Source organism: Capricornis sumatraensis, chromosome 4, assembly GCF_032405125.1.
Source record: "Capricornis sumatraensis isolate serow.1 chromosome 4, serow.2, whole genome shotgun sequence".
NCBI classification, from domain to species: Eukaryota; Metazoa; Chordata; class Mammalia; order Artiodactyla; family Bovidae; genus Capricornis; species Capricornis sumatraensis.
In genome coordinates, this window is record NC_091072.1 from 8,678,879 (window position 1) to 8,695,031 (window position 16,153).

Below are 16,153 nucleotides of genomic sequence, written 5' to 3' on the forward strand. Positions count from 1 at the left end.
ATGGGTGTGATTTACAGTTGCATTTCCCTGGTAACTGGTGACGTTGAACATCTTTTCATGTGCATATTGCCCATCTGTATATGTATCTTCTTTAGAGAATGAAAACCGATTAGAAGTCATTATATTGTAAGATCTTATCCTAATTCAGTTGTTTGGGAAACATAATCTGAACCGATTTGAGACTCTATATATACGTGCACACATATGTGTAGTCTTTGCTGTGTCAGTCGCTCAGTCATGCCCGACTCTTCATGACCCGACTCTTCATGGTCTGTCCATGGAATTCTCCAGGCAAGAATACTGGCGTGGGTTGCCATTCCCTTCTCCAGGGGATCTTCCTGACCCAGGGATCAAACTTGGGTCTCCTGCACGCAGACAGATTCTTTACCATCTGAGCTACCAGGGAAGCCCAATATATTCTTTAGTTATCCTATTTAATATGAATATTCATATGCTTTGCTGAAGAAATATTAAGGTATCTGATTATGCAGTGTTGTCCCAAACCCTACTGAGGCTGTTGATTTAAGATACATATACATTCACAATTCCAAAGCACATTCTATTCCAAGCGTTTTGGGTAAGAGGCTATGGATGTGTACTTTGGAAAGCTAAGTTCTAGTTCAAAAAACTTGACGACAAACTTTTGGAGTTCAGAAATTAATAAGTTGTCCTGTCTCCCCTTGTGCCTGCCGGTTCTTTTCTGTCTGTGCTTCACTCTTGCTGGCCCTGTGCTGCCCTTCTCTACCTCTCAACTTCTCTGAGCCTGGTTTCCCTCCCGACATCCCTCCCCGTCTGTGGAGTGGGCATGTGTTCCCTGCTTTGAGGACTGAATGGGGAATGACGGAGCAGACAGTGCAAGATGCAGGGTCTGCCCAGGCGGTACCCCACACATGCTGAGGGCTCTTTCTTCCCAGTTCATGCTCTCTCCACCTCGCAGGATGTGACCTCATTCTTACACATCTCTTTCATCAGGTAACTTTTAGTCCTTAAGGAACAGGACTGTTTTTTATTAAAGTTTTCATGGGAAATGTTCCAATGTCAGAAAGACATATCTTCCCCGCCATTGCACATTCTCGTGCTGATACTAAGGGGAATCCTACCTTCCACTCCCACCTCAAAGTGTCATTCCCACAGGGAATGGAAAAGAAACGTCTGGCGGGGGAGGGGGCAGGGCTGTGTCAACTTCAATTGTGATTTTCCTTTTGTACCAGATCTAGACTGTGGGTCTCTGTATGCAAGAGTGGTCTCTCTCTATTGGATGGAAGTGGAGTTTTTTTTTCAGAAAAGTAACAATCTTTTCTCCAAAATGGCTGGTAATAAGTTTCATTATTTAGAATAGGCATATTTAAAGATACCTCTTTTGATTTAGCCCAATTACTAGTGTGTTCAGTGCCCCCTCCCGTGTTTTCTTAGGTTGGACAGTCCATTCTGGCCCAGAATGTACGTCTTGTTTTAGCCATTCTGGCGTATTCAAATGAGAAGGAAGGCGCAGGGTGGGAGCACCTGAGTTAAAAGCTTAAAAAACTTATGTGCCCTTAATTTGTTAAATACCCGCTACTTTGGAAAGTTGCATATTTAATGACATTTTGACTGAAATTTACACAGGAAATCAAAGATAACCTTGTAATTCAGACTTGGCAGTTCGATTTTGGCAAGGACTGGGTTAACGGGTGGTTGGGTGCACCTGTTCCTTCCTGACTGCGCAGCCTTTGTTGCTTCTGCACGCTGGCTCAGAGGCTTCTTTCACAAGGGAGCTGGAGGGTGGCCGGGCGCGTTTCCTAGTGCAGGAGGCCGAGGGCCCTGACGGCAGGGAGGTGTGCCGTGCCTCCGGCCTTCCGCAGACCCTCTTAGTGTCGGCGATGTGCAAACAGCTGTACTGGAGCTGGGTGTCCACCTTCACGTCAGGCATCCGCCTGGAGGAGCGCCCGGCCGCGGACGGGAAGGCTCTCCAGCAGCAGGTGATGTCGCCGCAGGTGCGTGGTCTCGCCCTGTGTGCATCCTGTGTGATTCTTGGCTCAGGAGGTTAGATTTGGTTTCTGACTGGTTATTCTGATATTTTCTGTGTTACTGTTCTTGTTATTTGGAGCTGTGAAGATAGGCTAAAAGATGCTACTTTGTGAATTACAGTACATGATTCTGGAATGTAGTTTAAAGAACAATGTGTTTAAAACCTTTTGCAGAGCTCTGTTTGGCTTTTGAGAAACAAAATCTTACTCTAACCCCATCTTGTGTTGTTCTTTTTGATTTTTGCTCTTGAAAGAGCCTCAGTGCTCCTTGGTGTTGTATTACAGTTTATCCAGCTAACAGATGTTTGTTTTGTTTTGAGGCGTCTTAAGGAAGAGGTGAGGTTTCACCTGGCTATGCTCCAGCATGAAACCTGAGATACCTCCCTTGGCCTTTTAGAAAAGGGAGTGGTTAGAAAGACCAGAGGGAGTCCTGAGATGAGTTATGGTGAAGAGGCTTTTTCTTTATAAAGAATATAAATTTGATATTATATCTTTTCAGATTTGTTAGAGGTGGGGGTGGGGTGCGGTGTGTGTTTGTCATGAGCTCCAGCAAGGGACTTTTAGTAATCTCTTAGTGGTTTTTAAAGCATAAAATGGTGAAGGGTAATTTTGATGGCTCCTTTTAAAAGTTATTAATACTTGTGTTAAATTAGGTTGAATCCTAGCTCCATTTTTAAAAACCTTAATTCATGTTTATAGAATATCCATGATAATTACACATGGTTAGGTATTATATGTTATATATACAACACACACGGGGACATACCTTCTTTTATTGCTCTTCAGTTTATTGTGCTTCACAGGTAATAATGTTTTTACAAATTGAAATTTGTGGCAACTCTGAGTTGAGCAAGTGTTATCAGCAAGCACCATTTTTCTAAGAACATTTATTTGTTCATTTCATGTCTCTTTATCACATTTTGGTAATTTTTGCAATATTTCAAACTTTTTCATTATTATTGTATTTGCTCTGGTGATCTGTTATGGGACTTGCTGAAGGCTCAAATAATGGTTGGCATTTTTCAGTAATAAAATATTTTTAAATTAAGGCGTGTCCGTTGTTTTTTTTTAAGACATAATGCTATTGCAAACTTAATAGACCAGAGGGTAAACATAATTTTTATATGTACTGGGAAACCAAAAATTTGTGACGTGCTTTATTGTGCTTCTTACTTTGTTCCTATGGTCTGGAGCCGAATCTGCAGTATCTCTGAGGTATGCCTATATGCATATATGAGTCTTGTTACATTGGGCGCAAGGCAAATCAAATCCCCCTGTGAAAAGCTACTAGGAAGGGAGTTTCAGGAGAAGTGTACAATGGACTGAAGACTCTTGTTTTGGTATATTCTTTTCATATTGTTCTTAGTACTGACTCTTGCAGGCTGGAGGATGATTGCTTTCTGTGTGCGCTCCCGTGTTGAGCAGGTCGTTGCTGTTGCCGTCAGCTGGGGCGCTGTATGTCTGATCGCAGCCTGTGGGCAGCAGGCCCTCCTCCCCACCCCTGACTCCGAATCCCCACGTGCCGGCGGTGTCTCTTTAACTACTGAGTCATTAAGGAAGGAGTTTAATTGCAGATATTCACAGTATTGTTAAATATGGAAACTAGTGTCACCAGCTGCATTTGGTTCTAGGAGATTTATTAGCATATTTAGTTTTCGTTTGGCTGCTCGTTTTAAAGAATAAGACAGCTTATTTCAAAACTCATCAGCCTGTTTCTGGCTTTTCTAATTCCTTGTGGAATCCTGAGAACAGGACACTTCAGTTCAGGTGGTTTTTGTGTTTTGTTTTGTTACCTATCTTAGTGTTTTTAATGTGGCTAACTTATATAACCAGTGTATTTTCTCACTGTGCTCTTAGTGTTTCTAATGTAGCTAACTTATGTAACCAATGTATTTTCTCCCTGCACAGAAAGTTGGAGTGACTGGTCCTCCTGACCCACAAGTCCGCTGTCCTTCTGTTATCGAGTTTGGGAAGTATGAGATTCATACCTGGTACTCCTCTCCATATCCTCAAGAATACTCAAGGTATGTTTTAAGAGGCCATTTACCTTCTGCTCTTAGATTCCTGGAACTCCAGCACTAGAAGTCATCTTGGAGACATTGCTGTGGTCCAGTTTATCTCTTTACATTCAGGAAAACTGGTAGGTTTTAAGTGTCCATAATAGCAGCATACTTTGCCAGCCACTTAGTCTCAGTTGGCTTTATAATAGATTTTCTTTTCTGTAACCTATCCAAAAACTATTACTTACGATCGGAAACCTGACACATGGTCAGGATGAAAGGGGAACATGTTTTCTTTATGAGAAATTGACCTTCATATCTCACACCAAAAACTTCTTATAAAGAGATATTCTTATACTTAACTATAAATAAAGTTTTACTGAGTAGCCTTTTATTTAAATTTTTATAATTTAACAAACTTGGTAAATTATTTGTTTTCCCAGGAATAATTAGCCAAATGGTATAAAATTATATATAAATGGCTTGGGTTTCTAGATATAAAAATGGATCAGACACCAGCTTTTTGGGGTAACATAGTGAGCTTAGTGAAGCCAGATTGTTTCTTGACTCAGCTCTGACATTTATAAGCTGTATAACCTTAGAAATTACCTAGCGACTTGGTACTTCAGTTTCCTCATCTGTAAAACAGGGATAATAATAGTTCTGACCTCAGGAGGTTTATTGTGAACATTAAATGAGTAGAATCATGTAAATCACTTAAAAATGATGAGTGCTCAATAATGTCAGTTATTTTTTTCCTTTAGGGTTGAAATTAAAAGAGTTGAAAAATAAGATTCAGTCAAAAAAATTAGTCATTGGCTTAGTATTTGAAGTACAGCAGTCATTAATTCTTCAATCTGGTTTATAAATCTAAGCAAATTAGAAAAATAGGAGTGAGACCCAGACCTCAGTGACAGAGAGAGGGGGCTAGAAAGCAAAACCCCAGGAAATTAACATACAAGCTTATGAAACACAGTAGCTGAGAGCCATTTATTACAATAAATGATCAGTTACCTCCAAACTCTGTGTTAGCCCTTTAAGGCAATATTCTATTTATTTCTTGGAAGAATAACAATCTGAGTTTGTTAAAAACATTAAATTATATATTATGTATATATGTTAAAAGAGGGAAAGAAATTCCTCAACTACCTACAGAACACAGGCATTCAGTGCAGTGTCTTCCTCAGGAGTTATGGCTAGCCAGGGTATTGTATAATCAAAAACAGCAAAGTTGAAGAATTAATTTCATCATTAGGTTTAAAGTGAATTATTACCATTTTTAAGTGAGCTCTTTACCAGCTGTGCAGATCACAAGAGTGCCCTGCCTGGGACAGAAAGCCTGTTCAGCCTGTGTGTCGCCTGTCCTAGTGGCTGCCGTGTGGAGAGTGGAGCCCCAGGCACCTGCTCTTGTCCTTTCCAGGGCGGGAGGAGGAGAGGAGCTCATTTAGTCAGGAGTGGAGACAGAGAAGATGAGAATGAGGCCGTCAATTTTAAGATATTAAGTCTGATTAAAAACGTTGCATTTTGCTCTAATAAGTTTGTCCCTAGACTTTGACTTCTTAATCAAGTTTGAGGGAGTTAGTTACCAGTGAAAGAACAAACATTGCCAGCAGAAAAATAAATAACCTAAGACGTTTAACAGGAATTGTAACAGAAAGCAGCAGTAGGAAAAGAACTGTAACATCCATCTAAGTAGAATTTTAGACATTTTCTGTACTTTTCTCTCTTTCTTTTTTTTTTTTACAGTCCAGGTCTTTATTTTTACACCCATCAGGCCATGAATTCATAGGGGATGGGCTCCAACAGTTCGGGTTCCTTTCCATTGGTCCTCACAAAGTGTGCTTCTCTAGGTGGAGCAGGCTGGCGCTTCAGCTGAACCCAAGTCCCTTTCTCTTTGGCTTCCTTCTTTTTCTGATCATTTTCCTTCACATGTTTCAGGAATCTATCTCGGCTCTTAGAGTGCTTAATATGCTCAATACGCACATTAATTCTCTTGGCAAGAATCTTGCCCTTAACTTGTTTGTTTACAATGATGCCAACAGCATGCTGGGTAACATTGTAGACTCTCCCAGTTTTGCCATGGTAACATTTGTGGGGCATTCCTTTTTGAACAGTACCCATTCCCTTGATATCTACAATATCACCCTTCCTGTAGATTCGCGTGTATGTGGCCAAAGGAACAACTCCATGTTTTCTGAAAGGCCTGGAGAACATGTAGCGGGTGCCCCGCCTCTTTCCCTTTGTGTTGGTCATCTTGGCGAATCAGCCTGAGGGGCCGGGGGAGAGACGGGAGGTGGCGGAACCACGCGTTGGCCTTTACCTGGAAGATGGCGGTTCCAGCCGAAAAGCTGTAGTTTTCATTAGTCACCATTGTGAAGGGTTCCCTGAAAATAGCAGATAATATTGGGTAATTTATAAGTTTTTTTAGTAATTATTATTTTTTCTATGTATATAGTCTTAATTTTCTTAATTACATTTTCAAAAAACCATGTTTTATTGAATTTAGACTTGTTTCACTTCTGAGTTCTTTAAATTTGAGTTGACTATAATGTTTAGAGATCACATGTTTTCTAAATACTAAACCTATATTTTTAATTTGTTAATGACTATTATTCTCTGCTAAATTACTTTTAAATTATTTTCTTATTAATAAAAGTTCTAAACACTTTAAAAATTTTCCAAATCGTAAAGCATGCAAAGTAGGACAGTTGGAGCAAAAACAAAGAAGAAAAGATGAAATAAAATGGATGAAAGGAGAATAAAAATATTCATAGTATTAATCTTAAATAATAGCCATAGTTACATTCACTGAGCTTACTAAACATCTCTGGAGTAATTCTTTGAGGTGGATATTGCTATCTTTGTTTTTACAGGCCAGGACCCAGCAAACATATTCAAGACCATACAATTTATAAGTGGGAGAACCAGGATTTAATCCCACTTTTCTCTTACCATATAGCTATAACTTTTAGCCACTGTACATGACTACTCCATTTAGCATTGACATCTAGATTGATCTCAGATGGCTTGTACCATAATCTTTGACTTGAGTATTTGGTGTTAATTTCTGTTGTATTAAAATTTTACTATTGACGTATTGTAAAAGCCACACAAACTGCTGCCATCTTGGGCAATGTTCTAAAGCCACAATAGGAAGAATATTTGCATTATCTTAGAGGTAAGGGAACCAGTACAGCTGCAGCCCAGTCCTGACTTCAGAGACTCTGGTATCCACGTGATGGGTGACTGTAAAATAAATGCAAGTGTGGGGGCCATACCCCCATGGTGCAGCTAGTCAGAGTGACCGTGTATCTCCTCGATAGTCCGGGCCTAGGTGCTGTCAAGGAGAAGATGGCAGAAAGCAGTGCTCGGCAGTGTTCTTTAGGTCGGGGAGTGTTCCTGATTTCAATAACTGCACTTCATTTCATGTGATCTGATGTTTTCTCTATTTGATATATTTTTTCAATGAGAGAACTGCAACCATTTGTACTCTTACTAGAAGAAATATTTGATCTTTTCTAGAGTTTTATTGAAAGATTCCCATTAGACTAACAGTGTCATCCCAGTAGCCTTGGTTTTAATAAAGTCACAGGCTTTTAAAATACAAAGGATCATAAGAGACTATGACACATAGCTATGTCAATCAAATGGACAACTGAGAAGAAATGGGAAAGTTCCTAGAAATGAACAATCTTCCAAGGCTGAAGCAGGAAGAAATAGAAGATGTGAAAAGACCAATTACCAGTAATGAAATGGAATCAGTAATAGAACAACTATCAGCAAACAAAGCTTCAAGACCAGATGGCTTTATAGGTGAATTCTGCCAAACATTTAGTGAAGTGGTAGCACCTGTCTTTTCTCAAACTATTCCAAAAAATTGCAGAGGAAATAGTGCTCCTGAACTCATTCTGTGAGGCAAGCATCTCCTTGATACCAAAACAAGATAAAGATACCACAAGAAAAGAAAATTATAGGCCAGTATCACTGATGAACATAGATACAAAAATCCTTAACAAAATACTAGCAAACCAATGCAACAATAAACAATAAACAGTGTCAGACTTTATTTTTTTGGGCTCCAAAATCACTACAGATGGTGACTGCAGCCATAAAATTAAAAGACGCTTACTCCTTGGAAGAAAAGTTATGACCAACCTTGATAGCATATTGAAAAGCAGAGACATTACTTTGCCAACAAAGGTCCATCTAGTCAAGGCTATGGTTTTTCCAGTGGTCATGTTTGGATGTGAGAGTTGGACTGTGAAGAAAGCTGAGCACCGAAGAATTAATGCTTTTGAAGTGTGGTGTTGGAGAACTCTTGAGAGTCCCTTGGACTGCAAGGAGATCCAACCAGTCCATTCTGAAGATCCGCCCTGGGATTTCTTTGGAAGGAATGATGCTAAAGCTGAAACTCCAGTACTTTGGCCACCTCACGTGAAGAGTTGACTCATTGGAAAAGACCCTGATGCTGGGAGGGATTGAGGGCAGGAGGAGAAGGGGCCGACAGAGGATGAGATGGCTGGATGGCATCACTGACTCGATGGACATGAGTTTGAGTGAACTCCGGGAGATGGTGATGGACAGGGAGGCCTGGCGTGCTGCGGTTCATGGGGTTGCAAAGAGTGAACTGAACTGAATGCGACAATGTATTAAAATGATCATAAGCAATGATTATTAATAATAGTCAGGTGAGATTTATCACAGAGATTCAAAGATTCTTCAATATCTGCAAATCAGTGTGAAACAACATACTGAAGAAAAGAATTAACAAATTGAAGGTCACACTAAAAATAGTGTGACCATCTCAGTAGATGCACGAGAAGCTGTTGACAAAATTCAACATTCATTTGATAAAAACTCTCCAGAAAGTGAGCATAGAGAGAACACACATGATAAAGGCACATAGGATGAGCCCACAGCTAATTGCATACTTAGTTGTGGAACGCCGAAAGAATTTCTATCAGGTCAGGAACAAGCCAAGGAATAAGACCACTTTAATTCAATGTAGATTGGAACTCCTAGCTACCGCAGTCAGACAAGAAAAAGAAATAAAGAATCCAGATTGGAAAGGAACAAGTAAAAGTGTCACTGTTGGCAGATAATACGACGCTATACATAGAAAAGTCCCAAAGAGGCCGCCAAAAATGTTTGGAGCTCACTGATGAATTTGGTAAAGTTGGCAGGATATAGAATTAATATGCAGAAATCTGTTGCATTTCTATACACTGACAGTGAACTATCAGAAAGTAAGGAAATAGTCTCATTTTCCATTGCATCAAAAAGAATAAAATACCTGGGAATAAACCTGCTTAAGGAAGTAAAAGATCTGTACTCAGAAAACAGTAAGACATTGCTGAAAGAAATTGAAGATGACATAGACAAATGGAAAGATATATTATGTTTATAGATTGGAAAACTTATTGTTAAAAATGACAATACCATGCAAAGCAGTCTATTCATTATATGCAATTCCTGTCAAATTACTCAGGGCATTTTTCATAGAACGAGGATAAAATTTTTAAAATTTGTATAGAAACGCAAAAGACCTCTAACGGCGAAAGCAATCTTGAGAAAGAAAACAGAGCTGGAGGGTTGACTAAGGTGATGGCACCCCACTGCAGTACCCTTGCCTGGAGAATCCCATGGACGGAGGAGCCTGGTGGGCTGCAGTCCATGGGGTCACTAAGAGTCGGACACGACTGAGTGACTTCCCTTTCACTTCTCACTTTCATGCTTTGGAGAAGGAAATGGCAACCCACTCCAGTGTTCTTGCCTGGAGAATCCCGGGGATGGGGGAGCCTGGTGGGCTGCCGTCTATGGGGTCACACAGAGTCGGACACGACTGAAGCGACTTAGCAACAGCAACAGTAATCAAAACAGTGTGGTCCTGGCACAGACACACAGAGATCAATGAAACATAATAGCCCAGAAATAAACCCACCACTTATGGTCAGTCTGTGATGGAGAAAGCAAGAATGTACAGTGGGAAAAAGTCAGATTCTTCAGTAAATGATATTGGGATGATTGGACAGTTACATGTAACAGAATGAAACTACAGTTTTCTTATATCAAAAATAAACTCAGGATGGTTTAAAGTCCTAAAGATAAGACCTGAAACCATAAAATCCCTAAAAGAAAATATAGCTGGAATACTCTTTGATATAAATTGGAGCAGGTTTGTTTTGTTTTGTTTTGATCTATCTCCTAAAGCAAAGGAAACAAAAGCAAAAGTAAATAAAATGGAGCCTAATTAGACTTAAACCTTTTGTACTGCAAAGGAAACCATTGACAGAATGAAAGACAACCTACTGAATGGGAGAAAATGCTTGCAAGTGATATGATCAATAAGGGAGTAATACCCAAAATATATAAACAGAGGTGGTTTTTTTTTTTTCAGTTTCCTTCAGCCTCAGTACGTATTTATATGAGAGAAGATTTTTTGAATTATATTTCTTGTCATTGTATCATCCAGTATTTTTGTATATACAGTTTTTGTTATAGTATCAGATCGTGCTTACCAGTTTAGGACATAGTTCAGGATACAGGGGAGCCTCTGTGCTGAGGATACATGGGGTATGTGTTTATCATAGAGAGCCATGCAGTCTTCTCAGTCCGGACTCAAATACTTACAGAAGCCACTGGCTTTTAGTTCAGGGTGTGCTCCTTCTGTGGCTTTATGAACTGGCCTAATCACTTTAGCAGAGCTTCCCAGGTGGCTCAGTGGTGAAGAATCCATCTGCACTGCAGGAGAGGCAGGAGACTCGGGTTCGACCCCTGAGTTGGGAAGGTCCCCTGGAGGAGGAAGTAGCAACCCACTCCAGTATTCTTCCCAGGATAACCCCATGGACAGAGGAGCCTGGCGGGCTGTGGCCATCAGGTCGCAGAGTTAGACATGGCTGAGCACACATGCCCACACAACCACTTTATTGCCTGGCTCCTTATCACAGAGACTTTGCAAGGGAGAAGTCCTCCTGCTAAAAAGCAAGTGCATTGAATAAATGTAAATTACTGTATAAAAATAACAATATAGATGAAGCAATAATTAGAGATTTTATTTCAGTCATTGAAAATAGACCTTTGAGGTACAGGATTCAATGTCATATTTGACTGGAGAGAAAGCCAGAATTTCAGAGCAGAAGGAAGGAGGTAGTGTAGCATGTCCTAACTTGAAAAAACGTTTTCCGTATTATAATTTTATACTTAAAAATGTGTACAAAATCTGCTTTTACAATCCCCACTATATGTCCATCATAGCCTCTGTACCCAGTATACCTGACGCAGGGCCTGATGGCGTTCAATACATGTTCGTTTTCTGAGATTAATGAGTGAATGATCTAATAAAGGAAGAAAGAATATACAGCTTAACAGAATCTTCACTTATTGGTGTGTTCCCAAGGTAGGCTTTACTTTTTACTTATTGGAGATTATCAAGGAGGAGAGAAGGTGAGATTTTCATGGCTGTCTGGTGGGTAACTTTAAAAGAGAACAAAGATTAGTTTACTAGGAAGATCCCTGGATTGTGTGAATTGATTTCCCACCCTTGCCCTCTTGCTATCGATAAGTTGGATGCTATTATCCAAATTAGTTTTATCTTTGATTTTTGTGTTTTCTGTTTTAAAAATTTGATTAATGGGGATAATGATACATTCGTTACCTTTTTACCTGGGTAGTAATGAGAAAGAATAAGAGTGAAAGTTTGAAGTCTTATATAAAGCCCTCTTGTTTGTGTAATTATTTTTTTTTACAGGCTGCCTAAGTTATATCTCTGTGAATTCTGTCTAAAATATATGAAAAGTAGAGCTATCCTGCAGCAGCACATGAAGAAGTGTGGTTGGTTCCACCCTCCTGCTAATGAGATTTATAGAAAGAATAACATTTCTGTTTTTGAGGTAAAGTAGATGTTTAGTAGTTGTCTTCCTATCCATTTCAAGTACAGCACCCCCTGTGCTTTATCCGATTGCACAGCTTGATTTGTTTTGGAAATGTTTGACTATTGTTTACTCACTATGGAGTCAGTAGTTCAGCTCTATAGGGGAGAATCAGAATTAGGTCAGTCTAAGTGGTACCAGTTCACAAACTTGATCTCTGAATAAACTATTTTGTATTTCATTGAATCAAAGACACCAGTTGTAACATATTTTATGTTCCACTCAGAAGGCAAAAGTACTGCAAATTATGAGATACATCTATCTATATGACTCCATTTGATATTTTAATGCCAACAGATTTTACTTTTGTACAGATGTGATAAGATTGTGTCTTAGACTCTATGAAACATGGCACTTAAAAGATTTCTACTGCTCTGTTTAAAGGAATATTGTGTAGAGGTATATATGTAATAGCTGTAGGAAATCCTAATATTTCCTGACTTCATCATGATTGTTTGACTTAGGCTACCTCTGTGATTCTGTTTGTTAATAGTGGTTTTTAATTCCTTGATCTCAGTTCTGGTTTGATTGCCCAGCTACTAACTGAGTGCCTACCATGTGCTCGGTTCTGTTAATTCCGATGATGACAGACTTGCAGGTTGTCAGGATCTGCTCCATCTCTCACTTTCCTAATCTTCCCAGAGCTTTTATTTTAGGTGAGGAATAGAGGAGCTCTTGACCTTTCAGGGAGGGAAAAGGTGTTTTGTACATTAAATTGCTAAAGAAGTGGCAGTCTTTTTTTTTTTTTTTTGGCCACACAGTGTGGCTTCTAGGGTCTTAGTTCCCCAACCAGGGGTTGAACCCCAGACCCTCAGCAGTGAAAGTACAGAGTGCTAACCTCTGGACTGCCACGGAGTTTCCAGAAGTTGCAGTCTTAAAATGTCAGTGTCTTTGGGTCTGATGTAAGCAGTCATTGGTGTGCTCACAGAGAAACACACACTGCAGGGTGCTGGGAGCATGCAGTCTCGTGCTGGCCTGATCCTGGCCAACCAGAGCCCAGGAAATACCTCACTTGCCAGGTTGCCACCCAGGGAACCTGCTCCTTGCTTTTGACAATAGATAATAATCCCTCAAGGAGCTTTACTTAGGGGGAAACCTCATTTTGGCAGTCTGATTACATTGCTTCTGGCTGCTGGCACACGTTAAACTGTTGTTTTTCTTTGTTTTGCTTAACAGATGTATTTTAGAAGAGGTTACATTTAGATCTTTTGTTGAATTAAATACTTTTAAAGCTATATCAGATCAGCTTGCCATCTGAAGGATTCCTGTAGTCAGTCTTTTTATAAAAGCAAAATGCTGTTTTGAAAATAGCCATCACCTCCTTGTCTAGCTTTTTTTTTGTGCTTTGTTGAAGTGCAGTGTTTTGTGTATTTAGTTGTCTTAAAGTAGCAGACACTGTACTCTGCCATTTCAAGGGACAGCTTCCAGATCCAGTGTGTTCTGAGAGTTGCCAGCTCCTCCTGGGCTGGACTGTGAGTACTCACAGGCACTCTTTGCTGACGTGTGTTATTCTAGAATTAAAGAGACACCTCGCTGACCGTTTTGTCTGTTTTTTTTCCTCTAGGTTGATGGGAATGTGAGTACCATTTATTGTCAGAACCTGTGTCTCTTGGCAAAGTTGTTTCTTGACCATAAAACACTCTATTATGATGTGGAGCCATTTCTTTTTTATGTTCTAACCCAGAATGATGTCAAGGGCTGCCACCTTGTCGGCTACTTTTCTAAAGTAAGTACAGCAGCTGAAATGTGTCTTGAATTCATATGGAAATGTGAAACAGCCTTTGGTCGTGTCCAGGAGGCAGTACAGGACTCAGCCCCTTCTGGGTGCCGTGCAGCTTCCTGGAAAGGGAAGCAGGAGGACCGCTGAGACACTTAGCAGGTGCCAGCAGGTGCCTAGTGACGTTCAGCAGACTGTTCTCTGCTGGGAACACAGAACTGCCACCCGCACCCCAGAGGGAAAGCTTTGCCATGGCTTCTACTCCCATGGTGATGATAGGGAGAACTTGTGAAATAAACAGAGTTAGTACCTGTCTGAGTTCTTTCTCTGTTTAAATCTTCTCTTCCCAATTTGAATTTTAGGCATAGAAGTAAGAATTTTTAAGAAGCCATTTTTTATTAAAGGATACTTTCTTTCCATTTTCCATTCTCTTGAAGAGATAAAAATGTTTCTTTTGTTGTCAGTGTTGAAGATGCAGTTCTATTTAAGATAAAATCTAACTGTGTAAACTAGTCAAGTGCAAAGCCCTAGCTGTTAGTAGGCCATTTCAGTAGTTAAGCATAATTTAAAATATATTGCTTGATCTATAGAGGTGTATTTATAAAAAACCCACCGTATGTAGTGCCAAAGCAGGTGCTACAATAGAAGGCACTTGGAAGTCGGTGATGAACTGTCCCACTTCTAGGGGCCACATTGACGGCAGCGTTTGTAGCTCTGCAGGTGGGTCAGGACTCGGATTCCTCTGCTCATCTCAGGCGCTGACATACTGTTTTTGAGTTGCAGATGGTGTTGGGTGGCGTCGCTTCAGTTTATGTTTTTCTCCTGGGGATGGTTGCTTTGTGGGGAATGCCAGGGACTTAACACTGTCCTCTCCCTCTCAGAGGGGTATTTTTTTCTTGATGTGCATTGCTAATCCCAAAGGACCAGGGCTGTGGTTTTGACTGTTAATCTTTGTTTTTTAAAAATTAACATTAGTGTTTAGTCTTACCAGCCTGTTGTTTTAAAACTAGACTTTGGTTTTCTTTACCAGGAAAAGCACTGTCAACAGAAATATAACGTTTCCTGTATAATGATCCTTCCCCAGTACCAACGCAAGGGCTATGGGAGGTTTCTCATCGATTTCAGTAAGGATTATAGTAATGTAACTGCTCTTCATTGTATCCTCATTGTATCTTCATGTGGACTTTCTTTTGGTTGGACATGAAGTATTTTTAAATTGCTAATATTAGATATGAGTTTCTATGTGATTTATAGCAAATAGTTTTAATTTGTAGTTATTAATTTACAGTGGAACTTAGTTTTATTTTATGCAATAATTCTATCTCACAATATTAAAAAGCTTTGTAGAACTACTTAAATTACCACTAATAAAGAAGTGCAGCACCTGCCCTGTTTTTCTTACCCAGTTATCTGAGAAATGTGTGCAGTGCGTTTTAGTTACAGGTTCTACCTAGTGGTTAAAAATATGCGATGCACCTTTAAAAATGTAGAAGTGAATGATAGGGTAGATAGTGTAATTTCAGTTAAAAATTGAAAGCTAATTGTTCTAAAAAGGTCATGTGGAACTTGCATTTTGTTTTATACATTGATAATCTCGCTTTGAAAGTAAATGTGTATTTGAGGTAAATTTTCTATTGATTCCTGGAGAAGGAAATGGCAACCCACTCCAGTATTATTGCCTAGAAAATTCTGTGGACAGAGGAGCCTGGCTGGCTATAGTCCATGCGGTCGCAAAGAGTTGGACATGACTGCGCACACGTGCCTTCTGTTGATTATGAAATAGTGGTATTTGAGGGAATATTTTCCCTCAGATATTCGCTCAAAATAGTAATATTTAAAGGAATACTTTCAGAAGTAATGCTTATAAGGACTCTGAGAGGCAGTTCTAAATATCAGATGGTTACATTTCTGGTGTTAATTCTCTCACATGGACCAGTGAAGCTTATTCTGCTTAGCCTTAGACTGTGTCCCTAACCATATTTACTTGGAAATATGTGCCAATATGTGACACAGTATAACCACCATATGTGGTTATTTTTTATATTTTCCTGTTTTTCCAACTAGTAGTAGAGGATAACACACACTGTTTCCTTTAGCATCAGTATATTGTTTTGAAATAGAACTCATGATCAGATGTGTTATGCCATTAAGTAGCAGAGCTGGGAGGAATATTTTCAGTCATTTTTTTTGGAGCTATACACACAACAGTCTATATGATTATAGTATTTGTTTTTATTTTAAAACTTTTCCTAATGTAATGTATTTTCCCACTTTACCATTCTTAGATGGATATTTTCTTTGATGACAAAATGCTACCTTTTTCTGCCATCTCCATTTTTGGTACTTTCGCTTACAGTTTACTCCTTCCTTTTCCTGTTCCATGCATTGGACAAGAAGGCAGAGTAACAGCACCACACAGTGATGCTGGCTGTGGCCATTCGCGCTTATCAAGAATTAGGGTGGTGGGCGACTGCGAGGGACGCTTCGGTTGAAACCAGAAAT

General features: G+C 39.7%; 2 protein-coding genes across 3 annotated transcripts in view; one reads left to right on the forward strand and one right to left on the reverse strand.

The window, feature by feature from the left end:
* The window catches only part of KAT6A (lysine acetyltransferase 6A), a 101,223-nt gene that overhangs the window by 73,317 nt on the left and 11,753 nt on the right, over positions 1–16,153 (forward strand). For both annotated transcript variants that reach the window (XM_068971159.1, XM_068971157.1), the window contains exons 8-11: positions 3,915–4,030; positions 11,754–11,895; positions 13,499–13,660; positions 14,682–14,775. In XM_068971159.1, the coding sequence (XP_068827260.1) occupies positions 3,915–4,030; positions 11,754–11,895; positions 13,499–13,660; positions 14,682–14,775 (514 nt within the window). The remainder of the gene's footprint in view (positions 1–3,914; positions 4,031–11,753; positions 11,896–13,498; positions 13,661–14,681; positions 14,776–16,153) is intronic.
* LOC138077686 (large ribosomal subunit protein eL21-like) lies at positions 5,732–6,350 on the reverse strand. Its single transcript, XM_068969808.1, has one exon. The coding sequence runs from the start codon at positions 6,257–6,259 to the stop codon at positions 5,777–5,779; it is 483 nt and encodes a 160-aa protein (XP_068825909.1). The 5' UTR covers positions 6,260–6,350; the 3' UTR covers positions 5,732–5,776.

Excerpts from the sequence above, each read along its gene's own strand:
- LOC138077686 (XM_068969808.1), bottom strand. The coding sequence starts at position 6,259 with ATGACCAACACAAAGGGAAAGAGGCGGGGCACCCGCTACATGTTCTCC.